This window comes from Siphateles boraxobius, unplaced genomic scaffold (assembly GCF_051911475.1).
Source record: "Siphateles boraxobius isolate OS27281-9 unplaced genomic scaffold, OSU_SipBor_1 30, whole genome shotgun sequence".
In the NCBI taxonomy this organism is placed as follows: domain Eukaryota; kingdom Metazoa; phylum Chordata; class Actinopteri; order Cypriniformes; family Leuciscidae; genus Siphateles; species Siphateles boraxobius.
Genome location: NW_027508920.1, coordinates 11618403 through 11645614, shown reverse-complemented (window position 1 = coordinate 11645614; position 27212 = coordinate 11618403). Strand labels below are relative to the sequence as shown.

The following is a 27212-nucleotide window of genomic DNA, read 5'->3' as shown; positions in this document are numbered from 1 at the left end:
ACCATTTCTTTCAAGAAAGGAACACAGTTGTGAGGATACTTTTTGAGATACGATTTGAGATCGGCCTGTAATTGACTAATTCTGTAGGATCAAGTTGCGTTTTTTTAACAAGCGGTTAATCATAGCTAGCTTAAAGGTTTTTGGTACGTATCCTAGAGACAAAGACAAATTAATGATGTTAAGAAGAGGATCTATGACTTCTGGAAGCATCTCTTTCAGTAGTTTAGTCGGTATAGGGTCTAACATACATGATGTCGATTTAGATGAATTAACGAGTTTGAAAAATTCTTCCTCTCCTATGGCAACAAATGAATCAAATTTTACCTCAGGGAGACTATAATGCACTCCCTGATGCGATGCAGTAGTAGACGGTTGCATATTTATAATTTTGTCCCTAATATTATCAATCTTTTAAGTGAAGAAGTCCATAAAGTCATCAGGGACGAGGGCTTTGGACAAGGATTATGGGCAGGGTTAGATGAAGAAACACGAGGTACAGTCTTGGGGAAAACAGTCCGGGGCTGGGCAACGACAGGGGAAACACACGGTGACTTGACAGGAGTCTTGATGGGGACAACAGGAGGCGACGACACGGGAGACAAAACAGGGGATGAAGCGGGTGTTTGTGGAACAGGTTCTTGCTCTAGAGGACAGATGAACTGGGCTTGTTCATCAGGGCAGATGACTCTAGAATGCGCTTGACTCAGGGCAGGAATCGATTCACTTGAATCTTCCATACTTGATATGTTAGTTTCACTTGAATCATTCGGAACCGGACTCGAAGCAGGACTCGAAGCAGGACTTGATTCATTAGAATCATTCAGACTAGACACATTTGATTCTCTTCAATCCTTCAGGCTTAACACACTTGACTCGGGAGAAGCGCTGTCTGATGTCGTGGGTTCATGACTTGGAAGTAAATTGGGTCTGGGTGGCATTTCAAGGATTTTGGCAAGAGCGGTAAGATAGTCAGATAAGGTTCGAGCAGCTAAGACGACAGGCACCCACGAGCTCATCATCTGCCAAGCTGCCCGTGATCCCGGAGGGTCGTGTATTAGCTGTGGTCACGCCTGGGGACCAGGCTCACGCCGTTTCGACTCCTGAGGCATCATCTCCGCCCATTAGTCTCTGCGGTAAACGGGGAAGACGTCTTTCGTGGGAGTCCGCTTCGGAGTCCTCCGCTACGGAGTCAATCCTTCCAGAGGCTGCTCTTACGCTACCTGGAACGGATTCTGTTGAACGTCCCCAACCGGCTGCGAACCTGGCAGGGGCTTCTGCTCCGCGACCTAGAAAGAAAAGGAGGAAGAGGAGGAGGGGAGTCTCTTGTCCTTTGTCATCCCCTGTGTCTGCAAGCGCTGTCCCAGAGCCTACAACGGATGGCGCTGTCCCTGAGCCCGCTGTAACTGAAAGCGCTGTCTCAGAGCCCGTTGCAACCGAAGGTACTATTCCTGAATCGGCTGCTGAGGGCGTGGCTCCAGAGTCTGCAGCAGTAAGGGCTGTTCCCGAGCTTGCAGTCGTGAGTGCTGCAGAGAGGGAAGCGGCCGATTCAGCTGCTGAGGCTGTTTTGCTCTCAGTTTCAGCTAATCACGAGATGCCGGTCGTCATTGCTGCAAGAACCCTGTCAGAGTACTTTTCCCGTCTTGTCAAGATCCTTGAAGTCCCTGTCTGTCCTGTCTCGTCCCCAGCTCCCAAGGTTGCCGCCGAGAGCGCAGCACCCACGCCAGTTGCCGAGAGACAGCTATTTTCAACGCCACTACAGAATCAGAGATGAGGAGTGTCGATTCCGCTTGGGGAAGCGTTGATTCCGGGTCTGATTTTGAGAGCTCATTTCCTCTCTCCACTCCACGGCCGCCTACTACACCCCCTGTCATGTATCCTATTCCGTTACCTGCTGTTCCTCGGTTCACCCCCGCCACGTCTCAGCCCCGGAGTGTTTCCCCCAAGACTTTTACTCATGTGTCCCCCAAAACGCAAGACCCCCAGTCCACCTATCCTCCCTGGACTATCCCCCATGAACTCTCTTGTTCCTCCGCCCCCCCAATCCCCCCCCCCCCCCCGCTCTCCCGTGTTTGTTATTTTTATTGTTGCATCCCAACCCTGTTGTCATGTTTTTGTGTATGCCTTTGTTATTATTTGTCATGTTTTGTTGGTTTGTGTCTATGTCTCAGTCTGTCATGTCCCGTGTTTGATGTTCCCTTGAGGAGCGTCTGGAAGCCACTCCTTAAGGTGGGGGTTCTGTCATGATTCTGCCCTCGTGTCCTTGATTTTCTCTAGTCTTGAGGCAGGATCATGACAGACCCATGTTTTGTGTGCAAGCACATGGCCTTTTGTTTGGGCCATGTGCTTGTGTTGTCTCGTTACATACCCCGCCCCCTTGTTATCCTCGTCTTGTCATTATTGTCTAGTCAGCTTCACCTGTTCTTGTCATTAGTGTCTCCCTATATCATCCCCTTGTGTTTGCTGTCCTTTGTTGGTTCATTGTGATTCCTACCGGCGTGTTACCTTACCTGTATCATTCCTTGTGAGTATCCTGTCCAGTGTATTGTCTAGAGAAAGTTCTACTGTTTGTTTTTCGTCAAGTAAATCAGTCAAGTCTTAGTCAAAGTTTAGTCTCTCCTAGTTTTGTCTGTTCTGCCCCCTCGTGGGTTTTGTTTTCCTGTTTTTGTTCCAATAAACCTTGTGTTCATTGTACACTGTCTGCATTTGGGTTCATCTCCTTGCATCATCATAACAATTTTTAGGTCAAATAACATATCTACAATATTATACAAACAATATTATTTCCTATTTGTCCAGATACAAGCGAAATAAATTCATATAATTAAACAACGCATCTTTCTTTTGAAGTGAACAGTATGGCAGAAAAAATATGAAGATATTTTGATTAACTAGCATTATGGTCCCACTTTAATGATACATGTCTTTAACCACTTCGTACTAACATTTAAATTAATCATGTGATACAATGCAATTATTGTGTACAATACATGTTTTTACATTGTACACTGCTGAAGCTTCCCTTACCCCATAAACCTAACCATGAAACCTGTCCCTAACCTTACCCACATCCCACCTCAGTAGCAGCGTTTGTAATACAACATCAACACAATAACTACATTGTAGCTATGTTTTTTTTTTTTTATGCAAGTACCTAAAGACACCTAATATAATGTATGACAAAGATTACTTTTGGTGTCTGCATAGTGACTTGGACAAATGCCACTATTGGACATCTTAGGAGAGAGAACAGGTTACTACTGTTACTGTATGGCAGGAGTACTGATACAATGTCTCTGTATTCTATAATGTTAAAGGATTAGTTCACCTCAAAATGAAAATTTCCTAATAATTTACTCACCCTAATGCCATCCAAGTTATCCATGTCTTTCTTTCCTCAGTGAAAGAGACAAGTTTTTTGAGGAAAACATTTCTGGATTTTTCTTTGAATAATGGACTTCAATGGCAACCAACGTTTTGAAGTCCAAATCAATGCTGTTTCAAAGGTCTTTGAAGTGCTTCAACGGGCTGTGCACGATCGCAGCTGAGGAAGAGGGTCTTATCTAGAGAAACGATAGGTCATTTTCAAAAATATAACTACATCATCACATTGAAAGGTCACGCTCGAAAAAAACTTTTAGGTTTTAAAAGATTTAAACACCCAAGATACGCACACGTAAGGACCATTTTAAACACTAATATGATACAAAGACATAAATATGTCATTCAACATACAATACAATTTGAACTATCCTCCTTCGCTCGGTCGCTTTTTAAACAGTGGGGCGGTACTTCCGCCGGCGCCGGCGACATCGAGGGTGACCTTTCAACGTGATGATGTAGTTCATCTGAGACACGTGGAGCACTTAAATCATGAATAGGTGTGCTTTGATGGACTTCCGAAGTCCAACAGCCATTCACTCCCATTATAAAGCTTGGAAAAGCCAGGACATTTTTTAATTTAACTCCGATTGTATTCGTCTGAAAGAAGAATGTCGTATATACCTAGAATGGATTGAGAGTGAGTCAATCATGGGCTAATTTAAATTTTTGGGTGAACTATCTCTTTAATACTACATTTGCTATTTACTGTACATGTTGTGGAATATTTGCTTGAAAAATCACTCAAAATTGTTGCAGGTAATACTTTTTTATTTAATCAGCTGATTAATTAATCACTAAGTATATTGTTTGAGTTCAATTTCAAATGCAAATGGAAAGTTTGTGCAATATGTTTGTTTTTGTGCAAGAATGCCTCAACCTTTTAATATTTGCATTAAATAATTACTGGTATCCTGCAGTTTGTTCTAAATTGTGTTTGGGTGGTTATTTTTTATTTATTTTTATTTATATTGCCTTTCCAACACTCAAGGTTGCTTTACAAAGATAGGTTAAGGAATTGAACAAAATAAACCTCAACATCAAAGAGAGACATACCAAGGGCAGAAAGTAATATACAGAGGTCACTTACAAAGTTAGGTTAAAGATTCAAGCTGTTGAAAACTTTTTCTTCAGAGACCAGGAGACGTTGGGATATCTTTTCAAGCAGAAGTTACTCTTTATTGAGGACTTTGCTGTTGCAACGCTGTAGTCATCCAAGTCTAAACTCAATAGCTAAAACACAGTGTTTTATACTTTTCAAGGGTGAGGGATTTACCTATGGAGATCAGCATGACAGTGTAACTCAGAGCCTCTGAAACAAAGCAGGTAAATAAAAGCCTGTTCCCAGAGATTCCTCAGACCTGCACACTCAAAAAAATGGTTTTGTGGCACTGTTCTTTTTACCCAAATATGTTTTGTTAAAGTAACACACATATATTTCTTTTACCACCAAATCACTATTGTATTGCGTTTAATTAACTTAACCTGTATCATTTTCCACTTTACTTAGATCAATCGTTAAACTAATGTAAAGGGTTTAATTTCGCGATAAACAAAAACTTAATTTGATTGTGTTCAATCTGCTTAAATATGTAAAATTAAAGTTTACTTAATCCGTTTGTGTTGGATTACATGAATGATTTGTGTTGCATTAACTGAAACTGGGCGGTGCTTGTTAGTTCCCAGCATGCTTTGCATATAGCTGAATTAAGACAGAATAAATGGTGAAATGAAGTGTTATTTTATGTGTTTTTTAGAAAATGAGGAAAGGGGAAGACTTTATAGTGTGTAATTGTGTTTAATGTTCAATTACATTGCAATTATTAGAACCATTTAAATTACAGTGGGTTACCATTGTGGAGAAGAGTAGAGCATTTGGTTAGGGTGTGGACTGATTCAATTTCGTTTTGGTCTTGCTGAAAGAGCAAATAAATCTTAGCATTTAGTATTTTAGTAAGTGCTATTATTATCTTATAGCTAGCTGTAGTCTAATAATTCATTTGAGAAATCATGTAAATCCTACATATATTTATTTTTTAGTGCAGTTTGAAATAAAACCTCTTAAAAATGTGTTTTAAGAGGTTTTTGAAGGAGAAAAGGGTGGATGCTTGACGGATGTCTTGAGGAAGAGCATTCCACAACCTGGGAGCCACAAAGCTAAAAGACCTGGGTCCCATGGTTACCAGACTTTTGAAAATGACAGAATATGACATAGCCCCACCTATGATATTTTTCACCAGCCGCCACTGCTCCTAATGTTTTGAAGCTAATTGGACAAGGACTAAATGTTTTTTTGTTTCATTTTTGGTCTGGAATCTGGACCAAACAAACCAAACTACGAAAACTACCAAACACACCCTCAGTCTCTCTTGTGGAAATACTGAATCTCTCTCTCAGATATTTTGCACAGGTTTGGACTCTCTGTTTGGAAAAGATGTTTGCCCTCACATGTTATATGCCAGAGCTATAATTATTGTCATGCTGTATATTAACATGGAAACAACTAGTTAAGCAGACAAAAAGGTAGGGTGCCATTTTCCAAAATGCAAGCCAGTGGATCAGAAATAGTTCTGAAGGACTTCTGTTATGCAAGAAGAAGAGGTCGCATAGACCTGAAGTTATGAAAAAATATACTTTCTGGTTTCACCAGAATTTATATTTCATTCAGTTTCTTTGGCTAAAAATAAATAAATAAAATAAATTCAAATTAGTCACCACCATTAACACCTTATGACTTAAAAGTACTCTAAGCGATATCACACGTTTTTTAGTCTATTTAGCTAGCTTGTACATGTGTTGTTTGGATTAGACTCACTTAACAAAATTGCTAAGTTGGCAGCACTGTGCAAAATCCGGAAAACAAAAGTACGCCACACAACATTCTCAACTCTCATTGGTCGGTCCTTCCAAAAAAAAAAAAATTTAATTGACTGTTCTAAAACACACAAAAATAACTAATAAGATGAAAAGAAAATAAATATTCTGCTCATTTATGTGTTAATGCTTTTTTTGTAACCTGGGTTACACCATACTTATTTAGTGTTTAGGCTAATTCACAGTTTTCTCAATTCACATTAAAAAAAATATTAAAACTTGGGCTAAAAGTAAAGTAAGGTATTTCAATTATACTAAAATAACAGTCCTGCAAATAAATATGCATTCCTTAATATTTTTACAATGCTGGTAATGTTTTCAGTGTGAAGACAATAAATATGTGAATGTGCATTACATAGGTGAGTCACAGCTTACAGACACACCTTTTTTGCACACCGCACACCAAATAACCAGGAAAACCGTTCAGTTCTTTAGTTCAGTGAAAACGAAACTTATCAAAAAAAAGTTGTTGAGCTGTTGTGTGTGCTTCTGTTTCTGTGTTCACACGCTGTAATATGGCAGAAGCCAGTGTTTTATGGACTCAGGAACAGTTCATCTGTCCTGTGTGTCTGGATCTCCTGAAGGATCCAGTGACCATTAGAGAAAGGAGACAGCTGAGGAAGCAATGGAAAAGAGCGGAACAAAGTCAGAAGGAGGGACTCAATCTCTTACAAAGGGCCATAAAAGATAAGCTTGCAACATTACGCAGAGCTGAGCGCCTACGGAAACGCTACAAAAAGAAGGAGCGTGCGAGGGCTAATTTCTATAAAGATCCATTCAAATTCTCAAAGAAGTTATTCACCAGTGAGAAGAATGGCACTTTAAAAGCATCTAGGGTTGAGCTAGAGAGATATTTGGAGGAAACACATACAGATGCAAAAAGGCATAAGCCTATGTCTATTCTGTCAGACATCCCACCTGTCAATCCACCAGAATACCAAATGGAGGTCTGTGCACCTAAGTGGAAAGAGATAGAGCAGGTTGGGAGAATGGCAAGGGCTTCATCGTCTCCAGGGCCTAATGGAGTTCCGTACAGAGTGTACAAGAGTGCTTCAGGAGTTCTACGAATTCTGTGGAAATTGATAAAAGTGGCTTGGGAAAAGCAGGTTGTACCTAGAGCATGGCGCAGAGCAGGGGGAGTCTTTATACCCAAAGAAAAAGATGCTACAAGCATCAGTCAGTTTCGCCCTATTTCACTATTAAACGTCGAAGGAAAGATTTTCTTCAGCATTATTGCTCAGAGATTGTCAACCTACCTATTAAAGAATGGCTTCATTGACACTTCAGTTCAAAAAGCGGGCATTCCAGGATTCTCAGGATGCTTAGAACACATCAGTGTTATCTGGCAACGAATTCAATCAGCTAAAAGGGAGAGGAAGGAGCTCCACGTGACATTCCTGGATTTGGCTAATGCATATGGTTCAGTGCCACATGAGCTTCTTTGGGCATCATTTGATTTTTTCAGGGTACCGATGTCGATAACAAATTTAGTGAAAGCCTATTTTGGAGATTTGCAATTTAGTTTCTCAACTCCAGAATTCAGCACTACATTGCAATGCTTAGAGGTTGGAATAATGGCAGGATGCACCATTTCTCCACTGGCTTTTACCATGGCAATGGAAGTAATCATTAGGGCATCAAAATGGGTAGTAGGAGGAGAGCGCTTGGCTTCTGGGATGCGACTACCACCAATCAGAGCATACATGGATGACATGACAACCATGACTACAACGGTAGCCTGCACTAATCGGTTATTGGGGAAGTTAACAGATAATATTGAATGGGCACGAATGCAATTTAAGCCCTCTAAATCAAGGAGCATCTCCATAATTAAAGGCAAGGTAGTAGATAAAACATTCTTCATTAATGGTGTGGCAATACCAACAGTTTCTCAGAAGCCAGTGAAGAGTCTAGGGAGATGGTACGATGGGGATCTAAAGGACACAGTTCGAGTGGGAGAAGTTAGACGACAAGCAGTGGAAGGGTTGAAGAGCATAAACAGCTGTGCTCTACCAGGCAAACTGAAACTCTGGTGCTTTCAGTTTGGTCTACTGCCAAGGTTGCTGTGGCCACTGACTGTGTATTAGGTTTCTTTGACAACAGTGGATAAGCTGGAAGCGTTAATAAGTTCATACATCAGGAAATGGTTGGGAGTTCCACGCTGCCTCAGCAGAGTGGGACTTTATAGTAAAGGAGTATTGCAGCTGCCAGTCTCTGCTTTAACCAAGGAGTTTAAGTGTGCCAAGGTCAGACTGGAAATGACTTTAGCAGAGTCACGTGACAAATGTGTAAGGGAGACAGCCCCTGTGGTAAAAACTGGTAGAAAGTGGTCAGCAAAGAAATCTGTAGTAGAGGCAAAGGCTGACCTTCAAATTGGGGATATCGTGGGACAGGTACAGCATGGAAGAGGGGGTTTTGGGCTCAGTTTAGCTCCTCCTAAATGGCACAAGGCAGGCCCAGCCCAAAGGAGGAAGCTGGTAGTCAACGAGGTGCGAAAGCAGGAGGAGAGGATGAGATGTATAAAGGCCATTTCCCAGGCCAAGCAGGGAGAGTGGATGAGATGGGAGAGTGTGGAACAACGCAAAATGGGCTGGCAAGACCTTTGGTCAATGGAAGAGAGTAGGATCAGTTTCCTTATTAGGTCAACATATGATGTTCTCCCATCACCGCAGAACCTAAACCTCTGGGTAGGAGAGGATCCATCTTGTCCTTTGTGTTCATCACCTGCCACATTAAGGCACATTTTGACAGGATGTAAGGTGGCTCTTAGCCAGGGTCGGTTTACTTGGCGCCATGACCAAGTATTGCGATGTTTGGCTTTAGCATTGGAAGGCAAGCGTAGTATGACCAATAAATTGCCGCCTGTTCTAGCAAAACATTACACGCAGAAGACAATATTCCTCCGCCCAGGCGAGCAACCACCAAGAAAAGGTGCTAACACCAATTCTCGCCCAGGACAACTGGAAGCTGCTAGGGACTGGAAGATGCTGGTTGATCTTGATCAACGGCTTATTTTTCCACCTGAGATTGCCACCACTAACCTACGACCAGATATTGTTTTGTGGTCTGGATCAGCACGCATTGTTCAACTGATAGAGTTAACAGTGCCATATGAAAGGAAGAAACTGCGGTATGCTCATCTGGCCAATGAAGCAGAACAGCGAGGATGGAGAGTCCAGGTTTATCCAGTGGAAGTGGGTTGTCGTGGTTTTGTGGCACACTCTACAACCCGGTTCCTCAGAGACGTCGGATACAGTGGCCAAGAGTTGCGTCGTACAGTAAAGAACTTATCTGAAGCAGCAGAAAGGAGCAGCAACTGGCTGTGGTTGAGACGGAAAGATTCTAGCTGGCTGTGTACAGGCCGCCATGCTACGGTTTCGTAGAATTCTTGAAAACTTGAAAGGTCTGTTGGTTTATTTGTATAAGTTGTATAGTATTTACAGTCATTACGTTCCTGTGTATATTGCGTGAATGACGGGTGGTTGGGCAGATATTGTGTTTTGCGGTAGGTGGTATGCCATACGGAACCGTTGCCACTGAAACTGCATATTAACGCACCAGTGGGGCTCGACAGCCTTAGTCAAACGGGTTGGCGCGTATGGTTGGGTTGCGGAGAGATTGTGAGATTGTGGTTAGGTCTCAGCAGCAACTGTTGGTTTATTTGTATAGGTTGTATAGTATTTACAGTCATTACGTTCCTGTATATATTGCGTGAATGACGGGTGGTTGGGCAGATATTGTGTTTTGTGGTAGGTGGTATGCCATACGGAACCGTTGCCACTGAAACTGCATATTAACGCACCAGTGGGGCTCGACAGCCTTAGTCAAACGGGTTGGCGCGTATGGTTGGGTTGCGGTGAGATTGTGGTTAGGTCTCAGCAGCAACTGTTGGTTTATTTGTATAGGTTGTATAGTATTTACAGTCATTACGTTCCTGTGTATATTGCGTGAATGACGGGTGGTTGGGCAGATATTGTGTTTTGTGGTAGGTGGTATGCCATACGGAACCGTTGCCACTGAAACTGCATATTAACGCACCAGTGGGGCTCGACAGCCTTAGTCAAACGGGTTGGCGCGTATGGTTGGGTTGCGGAGAGATTGTGAGATTGTGGTTAGGTCTCAGCAGCAAGAGGGAAGTAGAGGTCAGTAAGCTGGGCTGAGTTGAGTGGGGGACGGAGGGGGGTGACTCTGGGACGCCAGAGTCACTGTCGAGCCCTCTTGAGGTGTCGTGGGCTAGTCGACGAAACACTGAGGACGGAAGGTGCCCACTTGAAGACCCTAGAGATGTTCCCTACTCCGCTCAATCCAGAGGGTTGTTATGGGGGACCGCACTGTGGTTGCAGCCGTTGTGTGTGCTGACGCGCAATACACTGTATTAACACCAGACAGAAGATTCACGTCAACAGATGGAAAGAAGCGTAAATGGATGGAGAAGCATAGGTTACTGTAAAGCTACGTCTTAGTTGGTGATTATCTTGGCGAAAGCCGAGTACAAATCAGCATGAAGTTTTAACATCTACTCTCGTGTAATGGAAATCCCTGTGGACACAATTACTGTAAATCATGTATTTCGGACTGCTGGAATCATCAGGATCAGAAGAGAGTCCACATCTGCCCACAGTGCAGACAGACCTTCACTCCAAGACCTGCTTTAAATAAAAACACCATGCTGGCTGAAGTGGTGGAGAAACTGAAGAAGACTAAACTACAATCTACAGTTTCTGTTGACACTAGACCTGGAGATGTGATGTGTGACGTCTGTACTGGAAGAAAACACAAAGCCATCAAATCCTGTCTGGTGTGTCTAAACTCTTACTGTCAAAACCACCTTGAACAGCATGAAATTTTTTTCATAGGTAAGAGACATTATTTGATGGATGCCACTGGACAACTCCAGAAGATGATCTGCTCTCAACATGGCAGACTGCTTGAGGTTTTCTGTCGCACTGACCAGCACTGTATTTGTACATTGTGTACAATGGATAGGCATAAAAATCATGACACTGTACCAACAGCAGCAGAGAGAACAGAGAAAGAGGTAAGAACAGAAATTGGGTGCATTAATGGGAAAAAGCATCGTTTGCATCTCCATGACATAGGCCTACTACTGATATAATTATTGGGATGATCTGTCTGTTTTCGGTCTATCTTGTCTAACTATTGGGCTTTGAAGAGGTCATGTTTTGTGACCTTTTGTTCTGCTGGCCAAGGTTATTTTCATAAAAGCAAACTCAAACTAAGTCTAAAACTATTGGTAAAAAAATGTATTTCTTAAACTGAAATAGAATAAAAAAATGCATAATAAATGTAAAACGAAACGAAACTAACAGTTACTGAAAAACTAGCTATATAAAATAATAATTAGCAAAAACAAATCATCGTTTTCCTAATTAGTAAGCTCTTTACTTTGGCGGGAAATCTGACCTGTGGCTGTTAAGGGAAATGGATATGGCTTCACGCGCGTGAAGTTACTGAGGCGATTAACCGCTGTCCTGTGACGCGCTCAATGAAGGACCGTAGCGTCTCGTCGAACACATTGCTAGCAAGCGGCAACAATTTATTGTATTTTTCGATCTAGGTTCCGAGTGCCTGTCAATTCCTCATTTAATCACATCGGCTTCCCAGAAGGTTGTGTTGGCTGTAGTCATAGTTCGAATTACATGGGGTACTGGGGGGTACTATACCCCCCAATGAAGACCCAGTAGGCTACCTCCTGAAGGGACAGAAATATCAGTTTTTGGGGGGGGGGTCAGATAATTTTTCTGATATTGTGAGAAAATATAATTACATTTACAATAGGCTACAAGTCAACTCCTATTTTCACTGTAGGAATATTTTAATGTAAAGCGATTTCAGACACCCCTATTGTGGACCGTACCATTTTTAACCACCGTGGCTAGAAGCAACGGAGATAGACGGTTTGCTGCTGACGTGCATGGATAAATGACGTCTAGCTTGTTGATTTTACAACCTTCATTTACTAACGTGTTTTGTTCTTTCATAGCTCATGTCACGTCCTCATACATTGAATTACCGGCTACTTACCCACTGAGGCTAGTAAAGTGGACCTTAGTTACCAAGGTTAGTTAGCAAGGTTAGGTAACTTAGAAGGTAATTCTCTATTTAAATCATGCTTTACATTGTGGTGAGGTAAAATCAGGGGCGGATCTACAAACAACATTGTAAGTGTATTAGAGGCATAGGCGCGATCACATGTGTGTGTGTGTGTGTGTGTGTGTGTGTGTGTGTGTGTGTGTGTGTGTGTGTGTGTGTGTGAGAGAGAGAGAGAGAGAGAGAGAGAGAGAGAGAGAGAGAGAGAGAGAGAGAGAGAGAGAGAGAGAGAGAGAGAGAGAGAGAGAGAGAGAGAGAGAGAGAGAGAGAGAGAGAGAGAGAGACACGCGGGCGCGACCTAACTGTGTGTGTGTATGACTAAATCTGTTAATATTTCCTCAAAACTCAGTAGAAGACATCATTTGAGGGATCTTTTTTTTAAATCTCCTGGGGAGCATACCCCCAATCCCCCCAAGAATTGCTTTTTCACAAAGTACAATTTAAGTATAGACTATACAGACTGTTGATAGTGATTACCCAGAGAAAGGGTCCACAATTCACAAATTAAGACCCACACCATCCAAAAACCCAGCTACATCTCTGATTTGACCCCCCCATCCGTGTAATGTAGTGTAGAGAACAAAACACATTCAATGAAAACCGTAGCATTTTAAATTATGAATAATGCCCATGGCCCCCTCCTGAAACCTCATGCCACCCCTTTGCGACCCCAGGTGGTATTATGTTTTTTCATAGTATGCTCCTTAAAGGATTAGTTACATTTTTAAAAAAACATTTGCAGATAATTTACTCACCCCCATGTCATCCAAGATATCCATGTCTGGTCTTGGTCTTTTAATATGAATTAGTTTGTCTGAATTTTTCATAGTTTTTTCTTGTATACTTTTAAGTTCCATTTATTTGGTGCTTTGTTCAATCTCAAACCATTATTTTATTTTTATTATCAAGATGTCTGCACAGTTAACTGTTAACGGAGTTAACTGTAATCTGTGCTAACATTAAACTTTGCTGAAATTAAAATCTCGAATTTGGTCTACACTGGAAGTGTTCTGTTTGCTCTGCTAAACTATAATGAAACTAAATAGAAATGTGTTTGCAAAATAAAAACTGAACTAAAACTAACAAAACCATTAATGAAACTAACTAAAATTAAACTGAAAAAGGTAAATTGAAACCGATATTAAAATAAAAACTAATTTTAAAAAGCAAAACTATAACAACTTTGCTACTGCCCATACATGACTTTTGTTCTTTTGACAACAACTGTCTGTCATCCAGTGAAACTCTTTTCACACTATAGGACTTGGATCACAGATCACTAGATGTTTAACATACGAAATATCTCTCAGAGTACAGCGATGCATCTGTGCTTCTCTCAAATCATGTTTTTGATCATTCAAACATAGTGAATGAGGAAAATCCAGGGCTCTAACCGTGTAATGTTTGGGCGGTGTAACTTGAAGTTATGTAAAAACTAAAGCATGTGCAGGTGGAGCTAAAAAGACAAGTTGTCACAGGTGTGGTGCTGGCTGAAGAAGAGGCTGAGACAAAAGTCTCCAATTCAAACGTTTACAAAATTCACAAAACAACAAACAGGTACAGGCAGGCAGATGGGCAGCAGGTACACACACAAAGGTAACATCTACATACGCGTAACATATACAAGAACCACGAGGACTGATTGAACTGAAGCAAACTAAATACAAGCACAAATCAAACATAACAAGGTGAAGACAGGTGACACGGATGATAAAGATAATGAACAGGCGGGTAAGTGAGGGAGTGAGTTTAGGTTTGGAGACGATGAGGATTCTGGGAAGTGTAGTGCCGACGAAGACAGAGTGGTACAGACGATGACTGTGACACAAGTAGCCTAGATAACAGAAACACATTTTTTTCATGACAAATTTACATAAGAAAGCATATTCACTGCATGTATTTGTCTATAAGCATGACAGCATTTCACACGTGAATATACTTTCTGCTACTTTCTTTCATTATTATGCAACTCTAAATATTTCTCACCTACATCACACATTCTTGTCTGCTTATCATTAAGCTAAATATGACTTCTTATGATGCATTTATTTACTGTTCTCACAATTCACGAAAAAAAAATCATTAACACATAGACTAATATTAAAATGAAAACACAAAATATAAAAATTGTATTGAAATTATTAACAAACACTATAAATGTATATCATTGATACAAAAATAACACTGATGCAAATAAATATGCATTCAGTAAATATTACAATGGTATACTACTATAACTTTGAATAGAAAATATCTCCCTTTGCTTTGAACTTTGAGCGTTGTAACTTTGCAGATGTTATATATGCTCAAACAGCAACATTACACACTAACTAAAGTTAGAAAAGTGAAATCATAATCAACCACCCCTTTAAATAACATCTTACAGACACCTTACACCTTTTTACTACACAGCACATGCAAAATAACCAGGAAAACCATTTCAGTTCTTTAGTACAGAGATACTGAAACTTGTTGTTTTAATAACCTAAATTTCTCTCGAAGTACAGAGATGCATCTGTCCTTATGTCAAATAAAATTTTTGATAATTCAACAGTGAATGTGAAAAATTCAGTGCTCTAATCATGTAGTGTTTGGGCGGCATAAGTTCTGTTAGATGCTGCAGTGGTGCCACCACAGGGTTGGTTAACTCTTTTTGATTATGCACAGCCATTTCTGTTATGTACACAGCAAAATCAGCGGTTACATGCAGCGTTTAAAATAAACTTTTTTACATTGCTTTAATTTAGCTTTTAATAAAACCCCTAGCATTAAATAACATGTCAGTCATGGGGGAAGTCATGGCCTAATGGTAACAGAGTTGGTCTGGTGACCCAAAGGTTGCTGGTTCGATTCCAGTAGCAGCAGGAATATGACTGAGGTGTCCTTGAGCAAGGCACCTAACGCCCAATCGGTCCCCGGGCGCCACTCAAGGCTGCCCGCTGCTCTGGGTGTGTGTATCCACGTTTACAGTGTGTGTGTGTGTTCACTACTCACTACTCTGCTCCTAATGTGTGTGCACTTACTTGGATGGGTTAAATGCAGAGGTCAAATTCCAAGTTACAATACTTGGCCATCACGTGTCACTTTCACTTTCACTTTCACTGCTTACAGACACATTTTCGCACACTGCAAAACACAAGAATTGCGATTGACTTTTGCAATATCCACATGGCATTTGACATTTGAGCTCGTGCCTCTGGCAAAAATATATAATATTCATACAACATTTTACATGATGATTTTTTTTTTAAATTAAATATTTTCATGTTTAATTCTTACTTCTGTGTTCAATAGAGAAACTTGAAAGAAACACAGATAAAATACCAGCAGAGAATCCAGGAGCGAGAAAAAGACATTCAGGAGCTGAGAGAGGCTGTTGAGTGTCATAAGGTGAGTATCGAGAGAGACAAACAGCACTGCTGGATTAAAAGACGTAGGCTACTGCTTAGACTCTTCTTCAGATCTGAAGACATTGCAGTCCCACTGAAGCCCACTGTGGATCACATGATGATTGTAATGTGTGTCCTAACAGCACTGTACACAGGCATCAGTGAAGGACATCAAGAGGATCTTTACTGAGCTTATCCGCTCTATTAAGAAAACCCGCTCTGAGTTGACAAGGCTGATCAGAGATCAGGAAAAGGCTGCAGTTAGTCAAGCTGAAGGACTCTTGCAGCGAATGGAGCAGGAGATTGCTGATATGAGGAGGAGACATGCTGAGTTAGAGCAGCTTTCACACACAGACAATCACATCCAATTCCTTCAGGTAACAGAAATGTAGAAAATAATTTCAGTGTTGGGGATTTTACCAATGCTATCTCACGACCAATTCGTACGAATTTGTAAGAGTGATTAAAAAGTGGCTAATTCGTATGAATTCGTACGACCTCACTCGTACGATTTGTACGATTTGTCTTAACCCACGTGATGGGTAGGCTTAGGGGCGGGGTTAGGGGTAGGTCATTCATACAAATTTATACGAATTGGGCAACTCGTAAAATATGTACGATTTAGCAAAAATCGTACTAATTCGTACGAGTGAGGTCGTATGAATTTGTACGAATTAGCCACCTCGTAAAATTCGTACGAATTGCCCTGAGATCGGGCTGGATTTTACATCATTTACTGGCTCTCTAGGCAATTCAAGTGAAATAGAGTTTCATTCAAAGCGCTAGATTAGTTTGCTAAAGGCAAGTCACTGAAGATAAGTCAGCAAAGGCATGTTTTTGACTGTAGTAGAGATTTGTGGGAGGCAGGTTATAACGATTTTTTTTCCTGTCTTTTATGTAGGGGTTTCAGTATCTATCTGCACCTCTTGAACCTACAGAGAGAATTACTGTCACTTCACCTCTCTCTACTAATGATGTAAGACAATCTATCTCTCAGCTGAGAGAGAAAATTGAGAATTTCTGTAAAGAGGAGATCCAAAAGATTTCTGGTAAGCACATTCAATTACATAATCTAGTATAATTTGAAAATATTAGAATACATCTACACACATTGGATACTGTACAGTAGATAATTTCCTCTTTCCTTAAGAATTGCCTGTTTATGTTGATTTTCATAGTTAAACACATCAACATTGTTCTAAGGACCAGAAATGACTTCCTACAATGTAAGTTGCAAAGAAAACAAGTAAAATATATACACTGAGCATGCATGTATTCTTTATTTGAAAAATCATGAAAAATGTGTCTTTACATTATTCATAATCAGAGATTTCTCCACAACACACAATAACATGTTGTTTATTCAGAAACAACAACATAAAGATGCTGTTTTATTCTACATAAGGTCCATGGTGGCATCCATGTTAAGATCACATGGTCAGAATTGAAAATTATATAGCAGGAGGAGTACAGTACAGGAGGAGTTAATAAAAAAAAGTACATGCAAGTTAAACAAGAAAACCAAACAATTTTACAACAAATCACAATATATAAATATAGCTGCAAGCAACAATTAACGGCGCCAAGCACACTAATTACAAAAATTTGTAATTGAAGACATTTTTACAATCAATCACTAGTAATATGATTAAATTACTTACAACTTTTGACGAAAAGGTGGCGGCTCTCACCTAACTGATGTTGTGTGGTCAGTGTGAGGTGACAATGATGACACATACAAAGTTTGGTGTCAATATGCCTGTCATAGCTGGTTGTGGTAGAAAGCAGTCTTTAATAATCTAATCCAACACGGAAAGTAACTGGAGATCACGGGGAGTTAACACAACCATAAAAAGACTACACTAAATAAGCGGCTGTTTACATGAGACCGTTTTCAAGTAAAAATGGAAAACTTTTTATGCATTTTGGCCGTTCATTTTCATGACAGTAACATATTGGGGGCCTAAAAACGCAAACTTTTGAAAATGTGTTTCAGAGTGCACGTTTTTGAAAATGATACAGTTATCGTCTCTGTCTCAAGTTCAAAACCGCAAAACTGTAGAAATGGGGACGGCAAACACATGCGTATTACGTCTTCAGTCTATAGGCAAACACTTAGCCTTTGGTGCGAGTGCCCTGTAAAATAATGCATATGTGCGCACGAGCGTAGTCAAAGTGACATCGCTAACTACTGGCCTGGCATGCATAATACAGTGTTTTAGTCGTTTCCGCTGATCCGTGTGAACAGGGATCGTTTTGATAACATTGTCATCTGTACAAAACGTTTCCGTTTTCAGGGTAAAAGAACTCAGGAAACACAGGGCTTCAATACAGGGAGTAATTGTTAACATAACACAAAACACTTGCACAGAATGATTAACTGATTCGTAACCAATGAGACAAACTAGAACTTAGGCTGACACAAAGGAGCAAAACATACATGTGACATTAGTTCCCCCTTCCGGGAAGGTGCATCCTCGCACCATAAAGTGCCCATCTGAGGGAGGGGGCTCTGGGTCCTCATTTATAACCATTGCGTACGCACAAAACAGGCCCTGAAAGAGGCGTAGGCCACTTCCGACGCACAAGTTGTGATTTATAAAAGCAAACTTGACGGGAAAATTTGCGAATCTGCACGCAAACTCTGACCCATGCGTACGAATATTTTGGAGATGGAGCAGTTTGGCGACACCGATGGTGAGCTGGAGTTAAATATCTTTTTGGTCACTTTTAGACAGAAAATCTAAAAAAAAACTATACATATAAAGAAAGATAATACAAATATAATTTCACTCACCAAGCCTATCACATGAAGCAAACATCCATCCCTTCTTAAATGTCCGCGCCAGCAAGCGCGTTGGGCCGTGTAGTGAAACTGACGCATAGCATAACGCATCTAATACCGTAAACCTTCCTTATAAGTCCTAATAATAAATACAGTTCATGTTTACAATAACAGTTTAAATAAATAAAATAATGATTTAAACTTTGTTTTACTTCTGTTGTAAAGATTAACACTTAAGAGTTAAACACCTAAATTACATGAAATCATTACTGAGAAGTTACAACATTTTTTATATTCAATAAATAGAAATATTTGTTGTGGATGCAATTCATTCGAACACTTTTCCTCTGGCATGCTGTGTTTTAATGTTTTAACTACAGAGATAATTGCTTATCATGATAATAGCAGATTGTCTGAGAAAATAGTTTCGTCCAAATAATGCACAACAAGGTCTATCTGTTTCCATTAAAAACATAAATCAATTAAAAATAATCTTTGGCCAGTGGTAAAGATTGAGAAAAACTTTCTCCGAAATGTATTTTAAAAGTGAATTCTATTTTTTGCGTACGCCATTTTTGGATTTCTGGCGCACGTACACTTTTAGTAAGCATCCTACGCACAGTTTTATAAATGAGGCCCCTGGTGATGGATGTGGAGCTGGAGAGGGGCGTAACAGATCTATTGCCAGCAAAACAATCCATGGGGGAGTGGAAGGTGGGAGGATCCAGGTGGTAATTCAGAGTCCAGGATGAGGCCCCAAGGCAGAGGCAAGGGAGGGAGGAGCCATGGTGGATGTTTGGTTGTCGACACCAGGGGGACGATGGACAGAGATGGAGCCATCTGAGATGGGGTTCCAGGTGGAGCTGACAAGTCGAAGAGCCAACGCGAGATTGAGGACAATAGAGCCGCTTGAGCCGCAGGGACAATGGTTTACGGTGTAGCCAAGGGAGGTAGGAGCCAAGGTGGAGCTGATAGGTCGACAGTCAGAGGAACGATGGGTTCAGAATCTGGAGGGGGTGCCAGGGGATCCTCAAGACTAGGCAGAGCTGGTATCCTGAAGATCCGAGGCAGATCCTCGCAGAGATCCGTAGGAGGTGATGGAGAGGGCTGAAGGGAATCAGCCGAGGCAGGGCTGAGGAACTGGCTGATCTGGGTGAGAGAGGGAGGCTGGGCAGGCACTCAGGAAACTTAGGAAACTGTAGGCTTGGTAGGACCAGCGAGGAAACAGTGAAAGGCAGTGAAGTGAAGTAACTGACGCTGTCACCTGATAATGGCAACTTCAACAGGACGAATGTAGTACGTGCGGATTACATACATTTTACACACACTCATACTATATAGAACATACTTTTTTTAACAGTTGTTAAGTTATTACTTATTCAAAATAAGTACCTACTTGAGAAAGTAAGCGATTTCAGATGCAGCCTGGAATTACCTCCTCAAAAAGTTCCAAACAGTGTCCAAAGGCCGGTCTATACTCATTAAGAGCGGCAGGGCTTTGGGCGGGGCTTCCCTCCAAGCCCACGAATTCCACCAGCACTCCCTCGGCAATGCACGGTCTTGCCTGCTCAAGCACGGGGTCAGACTCTCTGTGTGGATTAGGCTAGGGGTGATGTCTCTCGTTCCATCCTCATTACAAGGTCAGGCTTGTACATCGCGACAGGCTGAATTCCACGGTCTGCGGCGGGCTCTAGCGAATCCTCCGAGCAGCTTACGGGCGGTGAATGGCTGGACTCTGGGTGTGGAGTGGGGCTGGTGTAGTCCTTTTTGCCTGCACAATCTAAAGATGATCTGAGCCAATTTTGGTAAAAATGGGATGAACTGTCTCGGTTGGGTTTGGAAAAGTTGTTTTGTTTTTTTGGAAAATTCAAAGTGGCTGGAGGATTTTCATGACAAAAATGACATCATATGGGGCAATCGAATAATATTTTAGCATTGGAATCAGAGGGGAAAACAATATTTTTTCTAGGCCTTGTGATTCAAATGTTATTCGCATAAACATGAGTGCAACTTTGGACAGTTGCTGGCACTACAAGGGATTGAGTTAGAGACTCCAAAATTGCTGCACGTAATGTTCAGACTGTCCTCTATCTGTATGATTAAATTTCCCACATGCGGTTCTATGGGCTTCCAAAAGTGGAAGAAGAAGGACAAATAATAATAAGAATCTACACACCTTCAGTGCTTGGCCTCTAATCGTGATCACGAGGGCCGGTATATTCTATGATTCAAACATTAGTAGTAATTTCTGTAATTGTATGTAATGTATAAACTTTATTTCAGACCCAGGAGGATCCATATCACAATAACAACACAGAGAGTAAAAACATAGAAAAATACAAAAATACAAATCCTTCCACAATGTTCAGTGTCTAACATACAAACATGTTCTCCAGTGGTTCCACAGTCTGGAAGAAAGACTTTATAGTCATTTAAGTCATTAAAGTCATTATATTTTAAATATTTCAGTTCAATTCAAAAGATTATTAAAAAAAAAATTTAATATTTACATGCTGACCGATCACTGATACATTTTATCTTCATCAGATGCTCATCAATTCGCACTTGATCCAAACACAGCGAATAAACACATTCGTCTGGCGGAGAGGAACAGAGTGGCTACTTACACTGACATAGTCCAGCGGTATCCTGATCATCCATACAAATTTGATGTTTTTTTTTTTTATTACTGTATTTTTATTCTTTTCCTTTTGAAAAATAAAAAATAAAAAATAAATTTAAATAAAAAACAGCCACAGCAACATACAATTGTACAGAACAATCGTTTGGTCACTCATACATTCTTGCATAAAACAAAATTAATGAAAGTATGTATGTCAGTATATACTCCAATACGTCAGTATATATGCTCAACAAACATGTCATGAATTCGTAAACACAATCCATCTTTCCCAATACTGCAAATACTTATCCATCTGTAGGTTTAAAGCGAAAGTCATCCTCTCCATATCTTGGATACTGGTCATAATGTCCAGCCATTCAGCCTTTGTTGGAGTTTCAAATTGTAGCCACTTTCGTGTTACAGCTTTCTTGCTGGCTGCTAGTAATATCTTTAGAAGGTACTTGTCTTTTATCATCAAATGAGCTGCTAAGTTTCCAAGATAAATTGTAGAGAATGAGCAGTCAATTCCATCACCGAAAATAAAATGTATTACTTGTATTACCTCCTGCCAGTATGACTGAATAGCTGGGCAGCTCCAGAATACATGAAAATGGTCTGCCAGCTGTTCCCCACATTTCCTCCAGCATAGACCACTTCCCTTCTCGCGAGACTGAATAGATTTTAACTTGGGGGTTACAAAGTATCTAATAAGATTCCGCCAACAGAATTCTCTCCATATACCCGAGCTGGTAGACGTCGCTTGTATAGAACAGATATTCAGCCAGTCTTCCTCTGAAATATATAGACCAGATTCTTTTTCCCATTTTAATCTAACCTTAGTTGTTGAATATTTCTTTATGGATTGAATGGCTAGGTACAGTTTTGAAGTAAGTTTCCTATTATCTTTTTTTTTATACATGTCAATAAATAGGTCAATTAAATTGGTGTCATGCTCCTCCATGTATCGTATCTCTTTATTAAAATAAGTCCTTGTTTGTAAGTACCTAAAAAAATCTAGTTTTCCCAAACCATATTTATTAGAGATCTCCTGAAAGCTATATAATTCTCCCTTTGAATTTGAAATTGAACTAAAAGAGGTGATGCCAAGCCTATACCAGAGCTGAAATCTCCCATCAACCCTTGCTGGTTTAAAGTCGGGGTCAAAAGCAACCCATTTTAATAGTCTAGATTGTCTTTCAAGTAACGGAGATTTGCATTCTTTAAACCAGATTCTAGAAGGAACCTTAGTCCATTGATTTAAACTTTTAGAATACTGTTCATATAATAGTTTGCTACCCAGCACTGATTGCAATGGTACGGTCAGCTGCGAGATCTCCAAATCCTTCCACTTTGCTGTATACTCTGGATTACAGCAGCATGCTAAAGGTTTTAGCTGGGCTGCTTTGAAATAATCTGATAAACATGGCAGTGATCTTCCCCCTTTCTCTTTCGGTAGCTGCAGTGTTTTAAATTTAATTCTTGGCCTCCTACCCCCCCATATGAATCTTGAAATCCACTTATCCCATTCATTAAATTGTTTTAAAGGGACTTCGACTGGTAAGGATTGGAAGAGGTATAAAAGTCGGGGGAGCATGTTCATTTTCACTGTATCTATCCTGTTATGCATCTCGAAGGGCAGTTGGGACCACCTATCCATGTCAGATTTAATGTTCTTACTTATAGGACCATAATTGCTATCAAACAATTTAGAAATATTCTTTGTTATTATAATCCCCAGGTACTTAATACTTGATGAGTTCCAATTAAATTTGAATCTACTCAACGTGTCATTCTGAGGGGTATAGTTATAATTTAAGATTTGTGTTTTTTGAACATTTAATTTATATCCCGAGTAAGTGCCGAATTGCTTTAAGATGGACATCAACCTGGGGATACTAACCTCTGGTGTAGCAACAAACAACAAAACATCGTCTGCGTACAGACAAATCTTTTGTTCGAAACCTTGAACCATAATCCCCTTTATCTCCTGTTCGTCTCTAACTGCCTGTGCTATGGGCTCAATAAATAAAGCGAAAAGTGCGGGGCTGAGAGGACATCCCTGGCGGCAGCCTCTTTCCAGGTTAATACTCCGCGTGAGATGCCCGTTGATCCTTATTCTAGCCTTTGGTGATGAATACAACATTTTAATGCATCTAATAAAGTCATCTTTAAAACCAAATCTTCTCAATGCCAGGTACAGGTACTCCCAGCGAACCGAGTCAAATGCCTTCTCGGCGTCTAAACTAATTACTACTGCTCTGATGTTTTCTTTAGTGACATGATCAATTACATGCAGCACCCGCCTAATATTATCTTGTGTCTGTCTGTCACGTACAAATCCTGTCTGGTCTGAATCCACTAATTCTGGTATTATATCTTCCAGTCTTTTAGCTAATATCGATGCATATAATTTATAATCCATGTTTAAAACCGAAATTGGCCTAAATGCACTACACTGCTTTTTGTCTTTACCCTCTTTAGGAATAACTGAAATTATTGCCTCACTCCATGTTCTTGGTGGCTCACCTCCTTTAAGTGTATAGTTAAAGCAATCAAAAAGTATAGGGACTAATTGATCTTTAAAAGCCTTATACCACTCGGTTGGAAAGCCATCTGTTCCCGGCGCTTTATTAACTTTTAATCTAGAGATTGCTTTCCTTATTTCTTCCTTTGTAATCTCTGCCATTAGGGCTTTATTTTGTACTTCACCTATGGAAGGTAAGTCAAGTGATTCTAAAAATAAATGTATTTCCTGTGAGCTGGTTGTATTTGGTTCCTTGTATAGATTTTTATAGTAATTTTCAAAAATATTGTGAATATCTTCTTGCTTATGGCAGATTTTTTCAGTTTTGGGATCCCTAATTTCATATATTGTATTCTCAGCCTGTTGCTTCCTTAGCCTCCATGCCAACAGCTTCAAAGCCTTAGGTCCATTTTCATAATATCTCTGTCTAATGAATTTAGCTTTTTTCTCTAATTCTTCCTCATATAATTTATTTATTTCCTTTTTAACATTGTTTATTTGATTTAATATATATGGTTTCTTCTTCTCAACATGTTCTATCTCTAGGAGGTTCAGACTTTTTTGTAGTTCAAGCAGCCTTTTACTTCTTTCCTTTTTTCTATACGATGTGAGAGCTATGAGTTTTCCCCTGATCACTGATTTTAAGGCATCCCACAGGACACTTGGTGATACTTCCCCGTTATCGTTGTTATCCATATAGTCTCCCAGTTCTTTTTGGACATATTCCTTACATGTACTATCATTTAAAATGCTTGTATTAAGTCGCCATAACATATCCTTCTTTTTTTATACATATCCTTTGCATTATCTAAATGCAGGGTCAAGTAGACAGCTGAGTGATCAGAGATATCTCTGACTCCTATCTTGCAATCTATAATTCTGTGCCTGTCTGATTTACAAATAAAAAAATAATCAATTCTTGAGTAAACATCTTGACTTGCAGAGTAGAATGTGAATTGTTTGTCTGTTGGGTGGAGATCCCTCCAGGCATCAATCAGTCCCAACTCCATCAAAAGTTTTTTCGTTATACTAGCTCTGGAAGTTAACCTCTTTAGTGTATTCGAAGAATCGAGTTTAGGCTGTATTTGGGTGTTCCAGTCTCCTCCACATATTAAGACCCCAGAGGATTCAGAAGCAATTAACTGAAAAATTTCTTTAATACAGGAATTGTCCAGCTCAGGGGCTATATACACATTAACTAGGGTAACTTCTTTCTGATCTAGAAATCCCTTAACTAAAACATAACGGCCCTCTTTATCAGTAAATTCAGAAACCACTTGAAAGTTCACACTATTAGAAATTAGTATTGCTACCCCTCTTCTTTTCCCTTTCTCATATGATGAGTAAAATACATTCTTAAACCCTAGTTTTTTTAATTTTTCGTGTTCTGCGCTGTTGAGATGAGTCTCCTGCCAAAATATGATATGTAACTTTTCCTTTTTCATCTTTGCAATAGCCTTGCTTCTCTTAATTGGATTGTGTAGACCATTTACGTTAAGGGTAATCACCCTATATTCCTGACATTGCATTTAAACCACAGCAAGACATTGTTTGTAACCCACATTATTGGTGACCAAACCTGAACTATATTCGAACTATATAACAAGAACAGAACATCACAACAACAAAAAATAAACCAACAAATCAAAAAACACAGATAGACCTCCATTATGAAGTAATAACCACTTCGTGATGTGGGGGAATAGTCCAGCAGCTAACCACCAGAGCCCCCCTTCAGTGCAACCTATAGTACACTCAAGAATGTACTGTATGCACTTAGAAGAGTCAAAAACAAATGTAGTACCCGTACTTGTCGGTCAGCTATATTCTCATTAAAGGCTAAGGGCGATTTTAATCAGTTAAGCTGGATATTTAAACTCGAAACAGAACTGGAGAATCAGCAATATATAGGCTATGTTAAATAGGGAAAATATAATGAATAAAGAATAACAGACTTGTGGGGATGTTACCATCAACTTAAAAGACTATAAGGTAATTTAACCTCGTCTTTAATCTCACACATTGAGGGCATTAAATCTAGGTGTAAATGTCATTAAAGCATTAATGTCCCTAAACAGACAACTGCCTCGTTTGCTCGATATTTTTCACTCTTATAATGTAGTCACTTAACGGCCTGTTGTCTTCCGATTCCATTACCTTAATGGTTCTAACATTAGATCTATCTTGGCCGATGAAAACTCCGTAGCTTCTCCTTGATCCATTCCTGGCGGCTCTGCCGATTTGCCATGTTCGCGCTCGTTGATCGCTGCCAGCCGGCCTTCCGTGCTTTTTCCGCAGACGCCTCAGCAGTTTTCTCCCACTCAATCGGGAACCCCCTCTTCTTCAGATCCTCTGCTGCTTCCACTGCGTTTCCATAAGTAATCGGCCCAGTTTCAAAAAAGACTCGCAGTTTCGCTGGTGGCGGTGTTTGAAACCGTATTCCCTTTTCTCTGAGAACCCTCCTGATCTGCGTATACGCCTTCCTTTTTGCTAGCGTTTCTGCAGGATAGTCATGATCGAAGTAGATCCTCCTGTCGCTGTGGTAAATCTCCTTTTTCTTCCACGCAGAATGCAGAACCATCTCTTTAATTTTAAACTGCTGGAAGTAGACGATCACCGATCTGGGTTGCGACAAATTTGATGTTTATTATCAGGTGATGTGTGGAGAGAAAGTGTGTGAACGTTGTTACTGGGAGCTGGAGTGGAATGGTGATGTGGGTATATCAGTATCATATAAGCACATCAGCCGGAAGGGAACAAATACTAAGTGTTTGTTTGGGTATAATGATCATTCCTGGAGTTTGTTCTGCTCTCCCTCCAGATACTCATTCAGGCACAATGATTTGGAGACTAACATCCCTGCAGCCTCCATCTGCTCTAGAACAGGAGTGTATGTGGATCGCAGTGCAGGAACTCTGTCCTTCTATGGCGTCTCTGACACAATGACCCTTATCTGCAGAGTTCAGGCCACATTCACTCATCCTCTCTATGCTGGGTTTAGGCTGTACAATGGATCAACAGTAAAACTCTGTGTTTTGACATTGTATCGGTAGTCCTGCCATACAGTAATAGTGTCAACCTGTTCTCTCTCCTAAGATGTCCAATAGTGGCATTTGTCCAAGAGCTCTGCACGTCAGTATGCAGACACCAAAAGTAATCTTTGTCATACTTTATATAGATGTCTTTAGGTACTTGCATAAAAATTCAGGTACAATGTACTTATCGTGTTGATGATGTATTGCAAAACACTGCTACTGAGGTGGGATACGGGTAAGGTTAGGGACAGGTTTCATGTTTAGGTAAGGGAAGCTTCAGTATTATACAATGTAAAAACATGTCGTACCAGGGCCGTGCAGAGACCTCTGGAGGGGCAGGTGCTCAAAGTATAAAAGGGGGCACATGCGGAACAAGGCTTTAAATAGGGATGTGCTCAAAATATCAATACAGTAATATATCAATACGGATGATTCTGTATCGATACAGTAGCAAATGCATTGATGCAGTTTTGAAAAAGAAACAGAACAAAAA

The 27212-nt window shown here is 40.3% G+C and overlaps 1 protein-coding gene across 1 annotated transcript; it reads left to right on the top strand.

Annotated features, from left to right (window-relative positions):
• Window positions 1–6673: 6673 nt before the first annotated feature.
• LOC143757163 (tripartite motif-containing protein 16-like) lies at window positions 6674–26737 on the top strand. The gene is made up of 9 exons (XM_077248110.1): window positions 6674–6850; window positions 10789–11290; window positions 15658–15753; window positions 15896–16129; window positions 16654–16801; window positions 16931–16978; window positions 21085–21209; window positions 22958–22964; window positions 26331–26737. The coding sequence occupies exons 1-9, from the start codon at window positions 6768–6770 to the stop codon at window positions 26735–26737; spliced, it is 1650 nt and encodes a 549-aa protein (XP_077104225.1). The 5' UTR covers window positions 6674–6767.
• Window positions 26738–27212: the final 475 nt, after the last annotated feature.

What these genes read in the sequence shown, in the direction of transcription:
- LOC143757163 (XM_077248110.1), top strand. Translation starts at nt 6,768, where the DNA reads ATGGCAGAAGCCAGTGTTTTATGGACTCAGGAACAGTTCATCTGTCCT. An exon ending in AGGCTGTTGAGTGTCATAAG is followed by an intron (nt 15,754 to 15,895) that starts GTGAGTATCGAG and finishes GTGTCCTAACAG; the next exon opens with CACTGTACACAGGCATCAGT. An exon ending in CAGAAATGACTTCCTACAAT is followed by an intron (nt 16,979 to 21,084) that starts GTAAGTTGCAAA and finishes TATCTTCATCAG; the next exon opens with ATGCTCATCAATTCGCACTT.